At 38.3% G+C, this 21,445-nt stretch overlaps 1 protein-coding gene and 1 pseudogene across 1 annotated transcript in view; one reads left to right on the top strand and one right to left on the bottom strand.

The window, feature by feature from the left end:
- Window positions 1-21,445, bottom strand: part of CHMP3 (charged multivesicular body protein 3) — an 83,464-nt gene that overhangs the window by 32,452 nt on the left and 29,567 nt on the right. The window contains exon 3 of the mRNA XM_060027395.1: window positions 3,889-4,068. Coding sequence (XP_059883378.1) covers window positions 3,889-4,068 — 180 coding nt within the window. The remainder of the gene's footprint in view (window positions 1-3,888; window positions 4,069-21,445) is intronic.
- On the top strand, window positions 545-2,816 carry LOC132435346 (UPF0729 protein C18orf32 homolog pseudogene; annotated as a pseudogene).

Below are 21,445 nucleotides of genomic sequence, written 5' to 3'. Positions count from 1 at the left end.
TGGCTGTAAAAGTCAAGTATATTTAGTTAAGCTTTCAAAATAACAGATAAGATTAGGCTGTTTCTCCACAGTACTGAATACTTGGCTTGTGCAAAAGGCATATATCTAGGTTATATATCCAATATTTAAAGAGCCTAAATACATCACTTTAGGGCTGAAATAACACAGTTGTTAAAAGTTAAGAAGATATGGTACAAACAGTTGTCTTATTTTTTTTACTCTTTCTTAATCCATGGATTGTTTTCTTCAGTATCTGGAGAAAGAAACTGATATATTCACTATTAGGCACATTAAAAAAACCACATTCAAATGTTAAAACTGAACATAAAGAAATACCTTCAGAGCCAAGTACGACCAAATAACGGATTAAGTACTCATTTGGCACCAGCGTTTAAATTGAAACATTCAAGTCTTCTAACTTTTGAGTGTGATGTACTCATCAATGTAGTAACTGACAGAGTTGAAGATATTCTTTCTTTGGCTGCACTGTGCGGCTTGCGGGATCTTAGTTCCCCGACCAGGGCTTGAACCTGGGCCACGGCAGTGAAAGCGCAGAGTCCTAACCACTGGACCACCAGGGCATTCCCTGAAGATATTCTTTAGTGAAAAATTACCCTGTAATTTCTGAATCTGTACTCAGTCTAATTATCTGACAGTTATTTGCTGCTATTCTCAAAGAACTCTAATTCTGAGTTAGGATTTCTTCATTTAACCGAAAATAAGTAAGAAAAGAAACCAACTGGATGTAAAATTTAACCTATGCCTCAAGCTGTCAGTGATCTGGAGACAGATGCCTGCGGAAGATCACAACGGTATTATACTGGACACTGAAAGGTAACTAAATTATGTTTATTTTTAAATATTATAATGAGTTTTTGAAAATTAAATTGGGCGGTGCCCACTGGGTTGGCTGTGGCATGTCCCCCTGTGACCTCCCCTCTGGAAGCATGGACACTGCCACTGGGGCTTGGTGGTCGCAGGTCAGGATCTCAAGCCTGGGACAATGGTGTGCATTCCCTGCATCGTCATTCTAGTTGTGCTCTGGGTCTACAAAAAGTTCCTGGAACCATATATATACCCTCTGATTTCCCCCTTTGTTAGTTGTATGTGGCCTAGGAAAGCTATACAAGAATCCAATGATAAAAACAAAGGCAAAATAGACTGTAAGGGTGCAGACACAAATGGATTACCAACAAGAGGACCAACAGAAATCTCTGATAAAAAGAAAGACTTAAGTGACTGTCACAAAGGATCTCATTGTTTTAAAAATGGATCTGATAGGGCTTCCCTGGTGGCGCAATGGTTGAGAGTCTGCCTGCCGATGCAGGGGACATGGGTTCGTGCCCCGGTCCAGGAAGATCCCACATGCCGCAGAGAGGCTGGGCCCGTGAGCCATGGCTGCTGAGCCTGCGCATCCGGAGCCTGCGCATCCGGAGCCTGTGCTCCGCAACGGGAGAGGCCACAACAGTGAGAGGCCCGCGTACCGCAAAAAAACAAAACAAAACATAAAATGGATCTGATAGTATGAAGCACCTTCTTTGTACTTGTCTCTGATCTTTTTTCCTGAGACCAGAATTTGGGCTAGATAGTTTACATATTTACCTGACACTAATCAGGAAATACCTGGTATTTGTATTTAAAATGTAGCTAGTTATATTTAATGACCTCATTCCTGAGTTCCTTTTTTATTAAAGTAGCTTTCATTTCTTTTATTGCAGTTTTAAAAATATGAATAAATAAAAGGTTCATGCCAGTAGACACTGTTCCTAAATCAGTCCCTAAAACTCCTTGGGCCTCTAGTTTTTATTCAGGCTCTTCAAATTTGAGGAGTATAATTTTACTGTGAAACAGTGCAGTGAGACTGTGCGGTGAAATGAAAGGTAGTTTTTGGAGATGATAATGACTTGAAACATAAAGATGTAATTACTGTCTAACTCAATGGAGCAGCTTATCTATGAGAGTAGTAATTACTGTTTATTGCTCTGAGGAAGACAGAAAAGACAGGGAAATGGGGTAACCTCTCTGAAAAATAGAACATCTTTAACATAAATGGCTAATGTATATTATAAAATTCTAATCCTTGTCATATTCCTTCTATTCCTACAAATGTATTAAATATTCAGTTTAGCTTGTTGTTCTTTTTTCTTTTAAAATATAAATATTTAAAAGTAAGATTTTTTAACCACATCAGAAATCAGGATTGTAATAGTGTGATGGCATCAGGATAGTTATGGAGGAGCAATATATTTTTTCTTCTTCTTTTTTAAAGTTTAGATTGTATCAGTTATTTTGTTCCATAATAAGACACTAAAATTCGTGGTTTTCAGCAACAGTGACGTGACTGCACAGTTATTTGCTGGTCTGGGCCTCTCCACATGATCTTTCATCCCGGGCCTCTTCATTTTAGTGTAAGGATCTATAAATATTCAAAGACGATGAGACGTATCTTTATAGAATATTTATTTTCTCTGAAGCAAGGAGAAGTTAGAAAGGACTCCCTGCCTTGGGTCCCCAGTGAAGTCCTGGGTCCTAACTGAGGCTCTGTGAAGCTGTGTCTGGTCAAGTCATTGATCCACCTTGGACTTCCTTTGATATAAATGTGTTTCAACTTTTCTGCCCCAGCCTACCTGAGGGATAAGATAAATTCTCATTAGCAACTAAATCCAGTTGATTAATTTAGTTTGTTTTTTAAGGTATTAAAAACTATATTATGAAAATAGCAGATGTTCATAGTAGAACGATGCAAGGGCAGGTTAAATGAAAAGTTAATGTTCTTTCTCTACTCTCATTTCTTTGTTCTAGCTCCACAGATGTAACCACTATTAGCTTTTTGTATAGCCTTCTAGCAACTTTCTTTTTTTTTTTTTTTTTTTTTTTTGCGGTACGCGGGCCTCTCACTGTTGTGGCCTCTCCTGTTGCGGAGCACAGGCTTCAGATGCGCAGGCTCAGCGGCCATGGCTCATGGGCCCAGCCGCTCCGCGGCATGTGGGATCTTCCCAGACTGGGGCACGAACCCGCATCCCCTGCATTGGCAGGCAGACTCTCAACCACTGCACCACCAGGGAAGCCCTAGCAACTTTCTTAAAATATATCATTAAAAAAAAAAATTAAATTGATAGTACACATGTATGCTGAATACCCAATGCAGGGCCTGCAGGTTCCTAAGATGTAAGAAAGCATTAGGTTGAGAGTCAGAGATGAGGCAGAAAAGGAGGTGAGTGAAAGCCAAAGACAAACTTAGACTATTTAAAATCCTGCCTGGGGCAACTCTGGGCCTAGGGCCGAAGAAACTCTTTCCTTCATCCTCCCTCTAAGGTGTGAGCGCACTGCTTATGCCTATGACTCAACCCTCAGGTCACTTTACAATACTGTTCACATGAGGAAATACAGTCTGAATTCTAAACAAAGTACATTTAGATGGAGATTTTCCCATTATTTCGACAACACTGGCAAAAGAAAATAACAATAAAATAAAAATGAGAGTAATAAGTATATTTTGCTTTTGTATAACACTCCAATTAAGACAATGTAAGTAATAAAAACCAGAGCTAAGACTGTCCTTCCTCATATATACACTAACAAACGTAAGGTAGATAGCTAATGGGAAGCAGCTGCATAGCACAGCTCGGTGCTTTGTGACCACCTGGAGGGGTGGGATAGGGAGGGTGAGAGGGAGGGAGACGCAAGCGGGAAGAGATATGGGAACATATGTATATATATAAATGATTCATTTTGTTGTGAAGCAGAAACTAACACACCATTGTAAAGCAATTATACTCCAATAAAGATGTTAAAAAAAAAAAAAGACCTTCCTATTCAAGGAAACAGTGTTATAATAACGGCAAGAGCATCAGCTAATGATGTGGCTGTAAGGTACCGCTGTCTTACCCAGCTGATTCTTCATCCCCATGAGCACGGAGTTCATGTGTGCTTTGGATGCATAGAGCTTGCTCACGGCCTTCCTTGACCTGATCATCTCCTTGGCCAGAACCACACAGACATCCTTCTGACCCTTCTTGGCAGCATCTTTCACAGATCGTTTCACTTTTTCTTCTTCTCTTTGGATATCTAAATTTAGAACATAAGACAGAACATCAAAAAATTAAGGGTAAACCAGGAGAGTTATTGGCACTGAAATCTGTTCTTACTGTGATCTAAATGTACCTATTAAACAGGAAAACAGATAGGAGGATATAAACTAAATAAAAATAATTAATGTGGTTGGTATTCATTATTTCCGGAAACATTAAAGTAATATAAGAGTAAACAGAGGGCTTCCCTGGTGGTGCAGTGGTTGAGAATCTGCCTGCTAATGCAGGGGACACGGGTTTGAGCCCTGGTCTGGGAAGATCCCACATGCCACGGAGCAACTAGGCCCGTGAGCCACAACTACCGAGCCTGCGTGTCTGGAGCCTGTGCTCCACAACAAGAGAGGCCGTGATAGTGAGAGGCCCGCGCACCACGATGAAGAGTGGGTGGCCCCCGCTTGCCACAACTAGAGAAAGCCCTTGCACAGAAACGAAGACCCAACACAGCCATAAATAAATAAATAAATAAATAAAAAGCCAAGCATTTGAAGCCCTTAAAAAAAAAAAAAAGAGTAAACAGAAAAGTAAATCCTAATACACTAGAGAAAATTTCAAAACTGACTTTGCAAGCCCATTCTAACATCTGTTGGTACTGGTACTAAGGAACTTTAAAAATACTGTAAATGCGGGGAATTCCCTGGTGGTCCAGTGGTAGGACTCAGCCCTTCACTGCCATGATCCTGGGTTCAATCCCTGGTTGGGGAACTCAGATCCTGCAAGCCGCATGGTGTGGCCAAAAAGAAAAAGAATACTGTAAATGAATTCCAGAGCTTGCTCTCATAATCAATAAGTAGTATTCCCACAATTACAGGAGTACAACCTCAGTACATTTATTAATGATTTATAAAAACCTACAACTAAAGGAAAGCCTGAACATACAAAAAGTATCACATCAGTATCAACTAGAGGTAAGATATGTCTATGTTATGTGCTTTATGATTAGGAGAGATTTTTTCCAATTGTGGTAAAATATACATAACATCAAATTTACCATCCTAACCATTTTTAAGGACACAGTTCAGTGGTATTAAGTACATTCATATTGTTGTGAACCATCACCATCATCCGTCTCCAGAACTCTTTACAGTTTTCAACACTGAAACTCAAAGGCTTTAAATAATAACTCCCTATTCCCTCCTCCCACCAGCCCCTGGCAAATACCATTCCGCTTCCTGTCTTTATGAATTTGACTACTCTAGGTACCTTATGTAAGAGGAATCCTACAGTATTTTGTGTGTGTGTGTGTGACTGGCTTATTTAACTTAGCATAAAGTCTTCAAGGTTCAGCCATGTTGGAGCATGTATCAGACACCCTGCTTTTTAAAGGCCGAATATTACATTGCACATATATATCAAATTTTGTTTATCCATTCGGCTATTGACAGACACTTGGGTTGCTTTCACAACCTTTAGCTATTGTGAATAATGCTGCTATGAACATGAATGTACAAGTATCTTTTTGAGACCCTGCTTTCAAATCATTTGTGTATATACTTATATTACCATAGACTTCATGGCTTAAAAATCATGAATTTATTTCTCATAGTTCTGGAAGCTGGGAAGTCCAAGATCAGGGTTCCTAGTGAGAACCTACTTCCTGGTTTGTAGGTGAATGCCCTCTTGCTGTATCTTCACAGGGCAGAGAGTTCACCTCTTGTCTCTCCTCTTATAAGGGCACTAATACCATTCATAAGGGCTACACCCTCATGACCTAATTACCTCCCAAAGGCCCCACCTCCAAATACCATCACATTGGGATTAGGGCTTTGATGTATGAAATTTAGGGGCACACAAACCTTCAGTCTATAGCATTCTGCCTCTGCGTACCCCCCCCAATTTATGTCCTTCTCATATGCAAAATGCATTCATTCCAACCCAACAGCCTCAAAAGTCTTAACTCATTCCAGCATCAACTTTAATGTTTAAGTCCAAAGTCTCATCTAAATATTCTCTAAATCAGATATGGGTGGGACCTGAAGTATGATTCAACCTGAGGCAAAATTCTTCTCCAGCTACGAATTTGTGACAGGCATAGAATAATCATTCTTACTCCAAAAGAAAAAAACAGGAAAGAAGGAAGGGGTGACAGGTCCCAAGCAAGTCCAAAACCTAGCAAGGCAAACTCCATGAGCTCTTAAGACTCAAGAATAATCCTCTGTGAGTAGAGCCACAGAGGTAGAAAACAAACATTTTGTTTGGGGGTGGGGTGGGGGAGGGAGAATAAATTGGGAGATTGGGATGGACATATACACACTACTATATATAAAATAGATAACTAATAAGAACCTGGGGTATAGCACAGGTAACTCTACTCAATACTCTGTAATGGACTATATGGGAAAAGAATCTATTAAAAAAAGAGTGTACATATGTATATGTATAACTGATTCACTTTGCTGTACAGCAGAAACGAACACAACACTGTAAATCAACTATACTCCAATAAAAAACAAGCAAACAAACAAGAAAAATAAGAATAAACCTCTTTGGTTTGATATTCTGACTTTCAGACCCACAAGGGTGGCAATGTCACCACGATGGCTGGTGGGGTACCATCAGGCAGCAGCTTTCTGTGGGGGCCCCACCCAAGCTGAGGTTCTGCCAGGCAAGGGGTCTTTGGTTGGAGGCAGCCTAGCATATACAGGAACTGAGGTAGTGGCCCTGATGATGTCTGAATCAGATCTGGGGACATTCTTTCCTTTCCCTGAAGAAAAGTGCAAGTTAAAAGCCTAAGTTTTACTGTCTTGTCCTGTAAAATCTAAGAAGTCAGACAGCCTTCCTTTATTCTGACCTGGATCCGTCCCCATCAGTTCAGACTGGCAGTGATCTCTCTGGAGTAGCTGATAAAATCCATGGGTCACACCCATACTTATCTCCTTATCAAATGGTCAGTCACATAGGTCAGCCATACACTTGGTGTCTTCTGAACCAGCTTTCTCAGTTTTGCAATATGGACAAACAGAGATTATTCCAAATCTCTAAGTTCTGGTTCCACTTTGCTTAACAATTCCCTCTTCATTTCTCTCTCCTCGCATCTTACTATAAGTAGTCAGGAAGAACCATGCCACTCCTCCTATATTTTGCTTAGAAATCTCCTCAGCTAAACACACAATTTCATTGCTTGCAAGTTCTAATTTCCACAAAACAGTAGACCCTGAACACACTTCAGCCAAGTTCTTTGCCACTTTATCAAGAATTGTCTTTTCGCCACTGTCCAATTACATGTTTCTCATTTCCGTTTGAGATCTCATCAGAACGGCCTTTACCATCCATACTTCTACTAACATTATGTACATGGTTATCTATGTGTTCTCTAAGAAGATGGAGGCTTTCTCTCCAGCTCTGTTTTTTTCCCTTAAGCCCCCACCAGAATCATCTTTAAAGGTCCACTCCTGGCGAACTAGGGTTTTGTTAGCATGCAACTCGAAATTCTTCTAGCCTCTACCCATTAACCTAGTTCCAAAGCTGCTTCCACATTTTATGTGTTTGTTACAGCTTCTTGGTACCAATATCTGTATTAGTCAGATTAGTCAGGCTGCTATAATAAAAATACCATAGATTAGGTGGCTTAAACAACAGAAATTTATTTCAAACAGTTCTGGAAGCTGGGAAGTCCAAGATCAAGGTGCTGGCAAATTCAGTTCCTGATGGAAGCCCCCTTTTCCTGGTTTGCAGATGGATGTCTTCTTGCTGTGTCCTCTCACATGGAGGACAGATATTATTTGTCTTGTGTTTCTTCTGATAACAGCACTAATCTCGTTCATGAGGGCTCCACCTTCATGGACTAATTACTTGCTAAAAGCACCCCCCCCACCCCGCCCTCCACCAAATGCTATCACATTGGAGATTAGGGCTTCAACACGTGAATTTGGGAAGGACACAAACCTTCAGCCCACAGCAATACTCGAAACTGGAATTTCTGGATCACATGGTAATTCTATTTTTAACCTTTTGGGGAACAGCTCTGTTTTCCACAGCTGCTGCACCATTTTACATTCCTCCCAATGGTGATCAATGGTTCTAACTTCTCCACATCCTTTGCCAACATTTGTTACTTTATGTTTTGTTTTGACTGATAGCAGCCATCCTAATGGGTATAAGGTGGTAGCACATCCTGATTCTGATTTATATTTCCCTAATGATTAGTGATGTTGAGCATCTTTTCATGTGCTTACTGACCACTGGTATGTTTTCTTCAAAAAATATTCTATAGACTTGAAAGTCTATTCAAGTCCTTTGTCCATTTTTGAATATTTATTTGGATGCGCCAGGTCTTAGTTGTGGCACACAGGATCTTCGCTGTGGTGTGCAGGATCTTTAGTTGCAGCATGTGGGGTCTTTAGTTGCAGCGTGTGGCATCTTTTAGTTGTGACATGCAGGATCTTTTAGTTGCGGCATGTGAGATCTAGTTCCCTGACCAGGGATTGAACCCGGGACCCCATTATTGGGAGTGTGCAATCTTAACCACTGGACCACCAGGAAAGTGCCTGAAAAGGGCTTTTTAAAGTTGAGTTTTACGAGGTCAGTTCTACGTATATTCTGCAAATATTTTCTCCCAATCTATGGGTTGCCCTTTTAGTGTTTCCCCTTTTTACTGTCTTTTGATTCACAAACTTTTTCATTTTCATGAAGTCTATGTGGTCTGTTATATTTTTTTGTTGCCTGTGGCTTTCAGGTCATATCCAAGAAATCACTGCCAAACCCAATGTTGTGAAGCTATGGCCCTGTTTTCTTCTAGAAGTTTTCTAGTTTTAGCTTTTACATTTAGGTCTCTGATCCATTTTTAATTAATTTCCATATATGGTTTTAGGTAAGGGTCCAAACTCATTCTTTTGCATGTGGAAATCCAGTTTACATAGCACCATTAGTTGAGAAGGCTGTCTTTTCCTCACTGAATGGTCCTCACATATATTTGACCATATACGTGAGGGTTGATTTCTGGGCTCTCTATTCTCTCTCACTGGTCTTTATGACTGTCTTCATGCCAGTAGCAAACTGGTTTTAATTAGACAGTTTTGTAGGAAGCTTTTTTCCTTACAGTTTTATTGATATATAACTGACATACAGCACTGTATAAGTTTAAGGTACACAGCATGATGACTTCCTGACAGAGATCATGAAATGATGATCACAGTAAGTTAACATCTATCATCATATAGATAGAAAATAAAACACAGAAAAAATATTTCTTCCTTATGATTAGAACTCAAGATTTACTCTCTTAACAGCTTTCATATATAACCTACAGCAGTGTTCATTATATTCATCCTGTCATACATTACATCCCTAGTACTTATTTATCTTATACTGCAAGTTTGTACCTTTTGACCACCTTCATCCAGTTCTCACTGCCCCCAAACCCCAACTCTGGTGACCACAAATCTGATCTCTTTTTCTATGAGTTTGTTTGTTTGTGGTTTTTTGAACTATAATTGACCTACAACACTACGATAGTTCCTGGTGTACAGCATAGTGATTTGGTATTTCTGTACATTACAAAATGATCACCACAATAAGTCTAGTTACCATCTGTCATCATACAATGATACTACATTATTATTGACTATATTCCCCACTCTGTACATTTCACCCCTGTGACTCATTTATTTTGTAACTGGAAGTCTGTACCTCTTAATCCCCCTCACCCATTTCACTCATTTACCTGCGCCCCTCCCCTCTGGCAACCATCCGTTTGTTCTCTGTATCAATAATGGTTTCTGTTTTGCTATGTTTGTTCATTTGTTTTGTTTTTTAGATTCCAAGTACAAGTGAAATCATACGGTATTTTCTTTCTGTCTTAATTTCACTTAGCATATTACCCTCTAGGTCCATCCAGGTTGTCACAAACAACAAGATTTCAGTCCTTTTTATGGTTGAGTAGTATTCTAGCTTCTATATGTCTATACACACACCACATCTTTATCCATTCATCTATCAGGGGCACTTAGGTTGCTTCCATATCTTGGCTACTGTGAGTAAGGCTGCAATAATCATAGGAGTGAATATATCTTTTCAAATTAGTGTTTTTGTTTTCTTTGGAAAAATACCTAGAAGTAAAATTGCTGGATCATATGGTAGTTCTAATTTTTTGAAGAACCTCCATGCTGTTTTCTGTAGTTGTTGCCACAATTTACATTCCCATCAATACTGCACAAGGGCTCCCTATTTCTCCACATCCTAATCCACACTTGTTTGTTGTCTTTTTAATAATAGCCATTCTCACAGGTGTGAGATGGTATCTCACTCTGGTTTTGATTTGCATTTCCCTGATGATTAGTGATGCTGAGCATCTTTTCTTGTGTCTGTTGGCCATCTGTATGTCTTCTTTGGAAAAATGCCTATTCGGGTTCTCTGTCCATTTCTAAATCAGTTTTATTGCCTATTTGAGGTCTTTTGTGCTTCCATATAAATTTTAGAATTATTTGTTCAGTGAAAAATGCCACTGGAATTCTGATACGTACTGAAATGAATCTATACATGGCTTTGAGTAGTATGGCTATTTTAATAACATTAATTCTTCAAATCCACGAGCATGGTATATCTTTCCATTTGTTTCTGTCATCTTCAGTTTATTTCATCAGTGTCTTATAGTTTTCTGAGTACAAGTTTTATACCTCCTTGGTTACATTTACTCCTAGTTATTTTATTCTTTCTGATGCAATTGTAAATGGAATTGTTTTCTTAATTTCTCTTTCTGACAGTTTGTTGTTAGTGTAAGAAACACAACAGATTTCTCTGTATTAATTTTGTATCCTACAACTTTACTGAATTCATTTATTATTTCTAATAGTTATTTGGTGGCATCTTCAGGATTTTCTACACATAGTATCATGTCATCTTCAAATAGTAACAGTTTTACTTCTTCGTTTCTAATTTGGACTCCTTTTATTTCTTTTTCTGGTCTGACTGCATGGCTAGGACTTCCAATGCTATGTTAAATAAACAGGGCAAGAGTGGGCATCTTTGTCTTGTTCCTGATCTTAGACGAAATGCTTTCAGCTTTTCAACCTTGAGTATGATGTTGGCTATGGGTTTGTCATAGATGGCCTTTATCATGTTCAGTGATGCTCCCTCTTTTCTCACTTTGTTGAGAGGTTTTATCATATCATGAATTTTGTCAGAAGCTTTTTCTGTATCTATTGAGATGACTGTATGATTTTTATTCTTCGGTTTATTAATGTGGTATATCACAATGTCTAATTTGCATAAACTGAACCATCCTTGGATAGATGCCACTTGATCATGGAGTATGATCCTTTTAAATGTACTGTTCAATTTGTTTGCTAATATTTTGTTGAGAATTTTTGCATCTATGTTCATCAGTGATATTGGCCTGTACTTTTCTATTTTGTGTGTGATATCTTTGTCTGGTTTTGATATCAGGGTGATGATGGCCTCATAGAATGAGTATGGAAGCATTCCTTCCTATTCAAATTTTTGGAATAGTTTTTTTTTTTATTTTGTTGATGTGGTGTATTACATTGACTGATTTTCATAGGTGAACCATCCTTGCATTCCAGGAATAAATCCCAGTTGGTCATGGTGTATAATCCTTTTGAATTCTGCTTGCTTGTATTTTGTTGAGGACTTTTGCATCAGTGTTCATGAGGAGTATTGGTCTGTAGTTTTCTCTTCCCATAGTGTCTTTGTCTGGCTTTGCTATGGGAAACGCTGTCCTTAGAGAACAAGTTAGATAGTGTTCCCTTTTCTTCAATTTTCTGAAGAAGTATGAGAAAGATTGGTGTTAGTTCTTTATATGTTTAGTAGATATCACCAGTGAATACAGCAGGTCTAGGACTTTTCTTTGTTGGGAGAGATTTTTGATTACTGATTTAATCTCAAGAGTTATAAGTCTTTTCAGATTTTCTATTGGTGTTTCAGTATTGGTAGATTTTATAATTCTATGAATTTGCCCATTTCATCTAAATTATCCAATTTTTTTAGTGTACAATTGTTCATAGTACTCTCTTACATTTTTTATTTCTGTAGAATCATAGTAGTGCTCCAACTGTCATTTCTGATCTTAGGAATTTGATTCCCTCTCCCTCTCCCTCCTCCTCCCTTCTTCCCTCCCCACCACCCTCAATCTAGCTAAAGGTTTATCAGTTTTGTTGCTTTTTTGAAGAACTCACTTTAAGTTTTTTTGATTTTTCTCTCCTGCTCTTCTAGTCTTTATTTCTTTTTCTCTGATCTAATCTTTCTTATTTCCTTCTTTTTGTTAGCTTTAGGTTGAGTTTTTTCTTCTTTTTCTGTAAGTTGTAAAGTTAGGTTGTTGATTGATATCTTTCTTCTTTTTTAATGTAAAGCATCTTTATAGCTATAATTTCCCTCTGAGCTTTTGCTGCATCCCAAAAGTTTTGATATATAGTGCTGTGGTTTTCACTCATCTCTAGGTATTTTCTAATTTTCCTTCTTATTTTTTTTAAACTGATTGAGACTTGGTTTTTGGCCCACCACATGGTCTATCCTGGAGAATGTACCATGTGCACTTAAGAATGTGTATTCTGTTGTTGTTGCATTGAGTATTCTGCACATGTCTATTCTGTATATGTCTATTAGTATTCTGTATGTGTCTGTTAGTTCATTATAGTGTTGTTCGAGTCCTCTTTTATCTTTATTTATCTTCTGTCTGTTTATATCCAATTTTGGGAATGGGTTATTAAAATCTTCAACTATTGTTGTAGATCTACTTCTCTACATATATTTTGATCATCTATTATTAGGTGCATAGATTACATCTTACTGTATTAAAACTTTTATTAACATATAATGTCCTTCTTTGACTCTTGTAATCTTTTCTAATTTAAAGTTTATTTTGTGTTATATCAGCACAGCAATCTCCACTCTTTTGGTTACTATTTCCATGGAATATCTTTTTCCTTCCTTTCACTTTCAACCTATTTGTATCTTAGTATACACTAGGGTCATTTTGCCCCCATTCTGCCAAACTCTGCCTTTTAATTGGAGAGTTTAATTCATTTACATTTAAAGTAATTACTGATGAGGAGGGGCTTAATTCTGCCATGTTGCAATGTTTTCTGTAGGTCTTACAGCTTTTTTGTCCTTCATTTCCTGCATTAATGTCTTCTTTTGTGTTTATCTGTTTCTTTTCTTATGGTGAAACTTCAAGTCCCTTTTCATTTGCTTTAGTGTATAATTTATATCTACCTTCTTTGTGATTACCCTGGTGAATGCACTTAATATCCTAAAGTTATAACACTAATTTGAATTTATATTAGCTTAACTTTAATAATATGCAAAAACTTTACTTCTATACAGCTCCGTCCCCATCCCCATACAGCTACTGATGTCACAAAAGCACATTTTTCTGCACTGTGTTCAAAAATATAGCCTAATTTTTTAAAAATGCACATGGCTCCTAAATCATGTGAAAGCAAAAAATGAAGTTACAAGAATACTACCTTTTATAATTGCCCATGTATTTACCTTTTTTTTTTTTTTTTTTTGGTACACGGGCCTCTCACTGTTGTGGCCTCTCCCATTGCAGAGCACAGGCTCCGGACGTGCAGGCTCAGCGGCCATGGCTCACAGGCCCAGCCACTCCGTGGCATGTGGGATCTTCCCAGACCAGGGCACGAACCCGTGTCCCCTGCATCGGCAGGTGGACTCTCAACCACTGCGCCACCAGGGAAGCCCGCCATGTATTTACCTTTAATGGAGGTATTTATTTTTTCATATGGTTTCCAGTTACTGTCTACAGTCCTTTAATTTCAACCTGAAGTACAGACACCCTTTAGCATTTCTTCCCAGGCAGGTCTAGTGGTAACAAACTCCCATAGCTTTTGTTTAAGTGGGAATGTCAAAATTTCTCCTTTGTTTTGCTGGGTATAGGATTCTTGGTGTATAGGTATCTTCTTTCAGCATTTGAATATATCAACCCACTGTCTTCTGGCCCTCAACACTTCTGATGAGAAATCTGCTGAAAATCTTATTCAGGATTGATTGTATGTGACAGGTCATTTCTTGCTGCTTTAAACATCCTCTCTTTGTCTTTCTATAGTTCAATTATAATGTGCCCTGGCATGGGTCTCTGCGTTTATTCTACCTTAGAGTGTGTGGACTTTCTTGGATGATTATATTCATGTTTTTCAGGAAATTTGTTAAGTTTCTGTCTTTATTTCTTCAAATAATCTCTCTTCCCCCTTCTCTCTTTCCTTTCCTTCTGGGACTCCCACAACGTGTATGTTGACCCAACTGATGCTGTCCAACAGGTCCCTTAGGCTCTGTTTGCTTCAAATTCTTTTCCTTCTGATCCTCAGACCTGAACATTTCAACTGTATTATTTTCAAGTTCACTAATTCTTCTCCCTGCTCAAATTGGCTTCTGAATAACTCTAGCAATTTTTAAATTTTCAGTTATACTTTTCAGCTGCAGAATTTATTTTTGGCTTCTTTTCATGTTTTCTATCTCTTTACTGATACTTCCATTTTGTTTATATATCATTTTCTTGACTTTGTCCACATCTTTCTTTAGTTCTTTGCATATTTTTTTAAGAACATGTTGGGGGTAGGAGTTTATTAATTAATTTATTTATTTTTCCTGTGTTGGGTCTTCGTTTCTGTGCAAGGGCTTTCTCTAGTTGTGGCAAGCGGGGGCCACTCTTCATCATGGTGCGCGGGCCTCTCTTCTTGAGGAGCACAGGCTCCAGACGCGCAGGCTCAGTAGCTGTGGCTCACGGGCCTAGCTGCTCCGCGGCATGTGGGATCCTCCCAGACCAGGGCTCGAACCCATGTCCCCTGCATTAGCAGGCAGATTCTCAACCACTGTGCCACCAGGGAAGCCCTGCATATTTTTAAGATCACTGTTTTAAAGTCTTTATTTAGTAATCTGTCACCTGGTCTTTTTCAGGGACATTTTCTATTCATTTCTTTTCCTTTCAATGGGCCATACTTTCCTGTTTCTTTGTATGCCTTGTGATCTTGTTGTTGTTACTGTTGAAAACTGGACATTTAAATTTTTTAAGATGATAACTTTGGAAACCAGATTCTCCCACTTCCTCAGGGTTTGATATGGTTGTTTTGTTTTATTACTGTATGGTGTCTCTGTACTGGAGATCATCCTGAGGTGAAAAGTTAGCCCTTTCAGAGCCTGTGTATTTCCCTGGGCATGCACAGTGACCACCTATATTCCCCTGTAAGTGTGGTTGCTTTTGAATGTCTTAGCCCTTGATGTTAGGAATGTAAAACGGTGCAGTGTTGTGGCAAACACTATGGTGGCTCCTCAAAAATTAAATAAAGAATCATCACTTGACCTAGCAATTCCACTTTTGGGTATATACACAGAAGGACTAAAAGGAGGGGCTTGAACAGATATTTGTATACTCATGTTCATAACAGCATTATTCACAATAGCAAAAGGTAGAAATAACCCAAATTTCTAGTGATAGATGAATAGATAAACAAAATGAGATATCTACATACAACGGAATGTTATTCAGTCTCATAAAAAGAAGGAAATTCTGATACATGCTATAACATGAATGAGTCATGAAAACATTACGGTAAGTAAAATAAGACAGACACAATGGGACAAATACTCTGTGATTACACTTATATGAGGTACCTGGAACAGCCTAATTATACATAGAGACAGAAAGCAGAATGGTGGTTACCAGGGGATGTGGAGAAGGAAAAATGGAGAGTTACTGTTTAATGGCTACAGAGTTTCAATATGAGATGAAGGAAAAATTCAGGAGATGGATAGTGGTGATGGCTGCACAGCAATGTAAATGTACTTAATGTCAATGAACTGTGTTTTTTAAAATGGTTTAAATGATCAATTTATGAACATGTGATATCACTTATATGTAGAATGTGAAATATGACACAAATGAACATATCTACGAAACAGAAACAGACTCACAGACATAGAGAACACACCTGTGGTTGCCAGGAGGGTGGGGGGAGGGAAGGATTGGGAGTTTGGGATTAGCAGATGCAAACCATTATATACAGAATGGATAAACAACAAGGTTCTACTGTATAGCACAGAAAACTATATTCAATATCCTGTGATAAACCATAATGAAAAGGAATATGAAAAAGAATATCTACATAACTGAATCACTTTGCTGTACAGCAGAAATTAACACATTGTAGATCAACTATACTTCAATAAAATTTTTTTAAATGGTCAACTTCTGTTATGTATATTTTAATATAATAAATAAAACGGCAGCAAGAATACTATGATTCATTTATAAACAAGTATTTATATGTAAGTACAAATACAGACAGAAATGTATCTGAAACGATGATCACCAAAATGCTTGTGGCTGTTATCTCTGGGTGGTAGGATTTCAGAGTGATTTTAACTTTCTTATTTATACTTTTCTGCATCAGTGTGTGTATTATTACCTTTATAGTCATGGGGGTAAAAACGCAAGCTAACTATGTTCATTTGAGGGGAGGGGCAAAATGAATGTTCTAAATTCACTCCAGTATTGCCTATTATGAGTGCTCTACATGTGTTACATTTGGCTGAAAGCTAAAAATGTGGACTACCTTGAGTCCTCCATAAGAAGATAAGAACTACTTGTAGTTATACTTTGCTTTAAGTTACTACTATTTTTCTTTAAATGTTTTACTGAAGTATATCATACGTACATACATATATCACACACATAACCATAAAGCCACATAAACTGTCACAAATTAAACACACCCATGTAACTAGGAATCAGATGAAGAAACAAAATATTACCAACATAACATGAAGTCCTTTTATGTCCCTACTAATCCACCATGCCCCCAACAAGGGAAACCAATATCCTGACTTCTAAGAGCATAGAACAGTCTTGCAGGTACTCTTTTTTTCACTAATATATTCTTTAAATCCATTCGCCTTGACTGCTAACATAAAACCAAATGAGGATTGGTTCAAGATGGTGGAGTAGAGGGACATGCGCTCACTCCCTCTTGCATGAGCACTAGAATCACAACTAACTGCTGAACAATCATTGACAGGAAGACACTGGAACTCACCAAAAAAAGATACCCCACATCCAAAGACAAAGGAGAAGCCGCAATGAGACGGTAGGCGGGGCACAATCACAATAAAATCAAATCCCATAAGTGCTGGGTGGGTGACTCACAAACTGGAGAACACTTATACCACGGAAGTCCACCCACTGGAGTGAAGGTTCTGAGCCCCACATCAGGCTTCCCAACCTGGGGGTCAGCAACGGGAGGAGGAATTTCCAGAGAATCAGACTTTGAAGGCTAGAGGGATTGATTACAGGACTTCAACAGGACTGGGGGAAACAGAGACTCCACTCTTGGAGGGCACACACAAAGTAGTGTGCACACCAGGACCCAAGGGGAAGGAGCAGTGACCCCATAGGAGACTGAACCAGACCTGTCTGCTAGTGTCAGAGGGTCTCTTGCAGAGGCGAGGGTGGCTGTGGCTCACTGCGGGGACAAGGACACTGGCAGCAGAAGTTCTGGGAAGTACCCATTGGCATAAGCCCTCCCAGAGTCTTCCATTAGCCTTACCAAAGACCTATAGGCTCCAGTGCTGGGTTGCCTCAGGCCAAACAACCAACAGGGAAGGAACTCAGCCCCACCCAACAGCAGACAAGCAGATTAAAGTTTTACTGAGCTCTGCTCACCAGAGCAATACCCAGTTCTACCCACCACTAGTCCCTCCCATCAGGAAGCTTGCATAAGCCTCTTAGATAGCCTCATCCACCAGAGGGCAGACAGCAGAAGCAAGAAGAACTACAATCCTGAAGCCTGTGGAATGAAAACCACATTCACAGAAAGATAGACAATATGCAAAGGCAGAGGACTATGTACCAGGTGAAGGAACAAGATAAAACCCCAGAAAAACTAAATGAGTGGAGATAGGCAACCTCCCAGAAAAAGAATTCAGAATAATGATAGTGAAGATGATCCAGGACCTCAGAAAGAGAATGGAGGTGAAGATCGAGAAGATGCAAGAAATGTTTAACAAAGACCTAGAAGAATTAAAGAACAAACAAACAGAGGTGAACAATACAATAACTGAAATGAAAAATACACTAGAAGGAATCAATAGCAGAATAACTGAGGCAGAAGAATGGATAAATGAACTGGAAGACAGAATGGTGGAAATCACTGCCACAGAAAAGAATAAAGAAAAAAGAATGAAAAGAAGTGAAGACCTAAGAGACCTCTGGTACAACATTAAACTCACCAACATTCGCATTATAGGGGTCCCAGAAGGAGAAGAGAGAGAGAAAGCACCCGAGAAAATATTTGAAGAGATTATAGTCGAAAACTTCCCTAATATGGGAAAGGAAATAGCCATCCAACTCCAGGAAGTGCAGAGAATCCCAGGCAGGATAAATCCAAGGAGAAACACACCAAGACACATAGTACTCAAACTGACAAAAAAGAAAAATTATTAAAAGCAACAAGGGAAAAATGACAAATAACATATAAGGGAACTCCCATAAGGTTAACAGCTGATTTCTCAGCAGAAACTCTACAAGCCAGAAGGGAGTGGCATGATATACTTAAAGTAATGAAAGGGAAGAACCTACAACCAAGATTACTCTACCTGGCAAGGATCCCATTCAGATTTGATGGAGAAATCAAAAGCTTGAGCACCACCAAACCAGCTCTACAACAAATGCCAAAGAAACTTCTCTAAGTACGAAACATGAGAGAAGAAAAGGACCTACAGAAACAAACCCAAAACAATTAAGAATATGGTAACAGGAATATACATATCGATAATTACCTTGAACGTGAATGGATTAAATGCTCCATCCAAAAGACACAGGCTCGCTGAATGAATACAAAAACAAGATCCATATATATGCTGTCTACAAGAGATCCACTTCAGAACTAGGGGAACATACAGACTGAAAGTGATGGAAAAAGACATTCCATTCAAATGGGATGGAAAAAGATATTCCATGCAAATGGAAATCAAAAGAAAGCTGGAATAGCAATACTCATATCAGATAAAACAGAATTTAAAATAAAGAATGTTATAAGAGACAAGGAAGGACACTACATAATGATCAAAGGATCAATCCAAGAAGAAGATATGACAATCATAAATATATATGCAATCAACACAGGAGCACCTCAATACACAAGGCAAATGCTAACAGCTATAAGAGGGAATCGACAGTAACACAATAGTAGTGGGGGACTTTAACACCTCACTTACACCAATGGACAGATCATCCAGACAGAAAAATAAGGAAACAAAAGCTTTAAATGACACAACAGACCAAAGAGATTTAATTCATATTTATAGGACATTCCATCCGAAAACAGCAGATTACACTTTTGTTTCAACTGAACATGGAACACTGTCCAGGATAGATCACATCTTGGCTCACAGATCAAGCCTTGGTAAATGTAAGAAAACTGAAATCCTACCAAGCATTTTTCCGACCACAACGCTATGAGATCAGAAATAAATTTCAGGGAAAAAAATGTAAAAAACACAAACACATGGAGACTAAGCAATACATTACTAAGTAACCAAGAGATCACTGAAGAAATCAAAGAGGAAATCAAAAAATACCTAGAGACAAATGACAACGAAAACATGATGATCCAAACGATGCAGCAAAAGCAGTTCCAAGAGTGAAGTTCATAGCTATACAAGCCTACCTCAAGATACAAGAAACATCTCAAATAAACAATTTAACCTTACACCTAAAGGAACTAGAAAAGAAGAACAAAAACTCCCCAAAGTTAGTAGAAGGAAAGAAATCGAGATCAGAGCAGAAATAAATGGAATACAAACAAAGAAAACAATAGCAGAGATCAATAAAACTAAAAGCTGGTTCTTTGAGAAGATAAACAAACTTGATAAACCTTTAGCCACATTCATCAAGAAAAAGAGGGAGAGGACTCAAATCAATAAAATTAGAAATGAAAAAGGAGAAGTTGCAAAGGACACTGAAGAAATACAAAGCATAAGAGACTACTACAAGCACCTCTTGCCAATAAAGTGGACAACCTGGAAGAAATGGACAAATTCTTAGAAATGTATAACCTTCCAAGACTGAATCAGGAAGAAATAGAAAATATAAACTGACTAATCACAAGTAATGAAATTGAAACTGTGATATAAAATCTTGCAACAAAGAAAATTCCAGGACCAGATTTCTTCCCAGGTAAATACTATCAAACATTTAGAGAAGAGCTAACACCCATCCTTCTCAAGCTCTTCTAAAAAAACTGCAGATGAAGAAACACTCCCAAACTCATTCTACGAGGCCACCATCACCCTAATACCAAAACCAGACAAAGACACGACAAAAAGAGGAAATTACAGACCAATATCACTGATGAATATAGATGCAAAAATCCTCAACAAAATACTAGCAAACAGAATCCAATAACACATTAAAAGGATCATACACCATGATCAAGTGGGATTTATCCCAGGGATTCAAGGATTCTTCAATATATGCAAATCAATCAATGTGATACACCATATTAACAAATTGAAGAATAAAAACCATACGGTCATCTCAATAGATGCAGAAAAAGCTTTTGACAAAATTCAAACCCCATTTATGAAAAAAACTCTCCAGAGAGTGGGCATAGAGGGAACCTACCTCAACATAATAAAGTCCATGTACGACAAACCCACAGCAACATCATTCTCAATGGTGAAAAACTAAAAGTATTTCCTCTAAGATCAGGAACAAGACAAGGATGTCCACTCTCATCACTATTATTCAACATAGCTTTGGAAGTCCTAGCCACGGCAATCAGAGAAGAAAAAGAAATAAAAGGAATACAAATTGGAAAAGAAGAAGTAAAACTGTCACTCTTTGCAGATGACATGACACTATACATAGAGCATCCTAAAGATGCCACCAGAAAACTACTAGCGCTAATCAATGAATTTGGTAAAGTTGCAGGATAGAAAATTAATGCACAGAAATCTCTTGCCTTCCTATACACTAACAACGAAAGATCAGAAAGAGAAATTAAGGAAACACTCCTATTTACCACTGCAACAAAAGGAATAAAATACCTAGGAATAAACCTACCTAGGGAGACAAAACACCTGTATGTAGAAAACTATAAGACACTGATGAAAGAAATTAAAGATGATACAAACAGATGGAGAGATATACCATGTTCTTGGATTGGAAGAATCAATATTGTGAAAATGACTATACTACCCAAAGCAATCTACAGATTCAATGCAATCCCTATCAAATTAGCAATGGCATTTTTTACAGAATTTGAACCAAAAATCTTAAAATTTGTATGGAGACACAAAAGACCCCCAATAGCCAAAGCAATCTTGAGGGAAAAAAACAGACTTGGAGGAATCAGACTCCCTGACTTCACACTATTCCACAAAGCTAC

This window comes from Delphinus delphis, chromosome 12 (assembly GCF_949987515.2).
Source record: "Delphinus delphis chromosome 12, mDelDel1.2, whole genome shotgun sequence".
Classification (NCBI taxonomy): Eukaryota; Metazoa; Chordata; class Mammalia; order Artiodactyla; family Delphinidae; genus Delphinus; species Delphinus delphis.
Note: the sequence above shows the minus strand (reverse complement) of the source record. Positions and strands in the feature narration are given on the sequence as shown.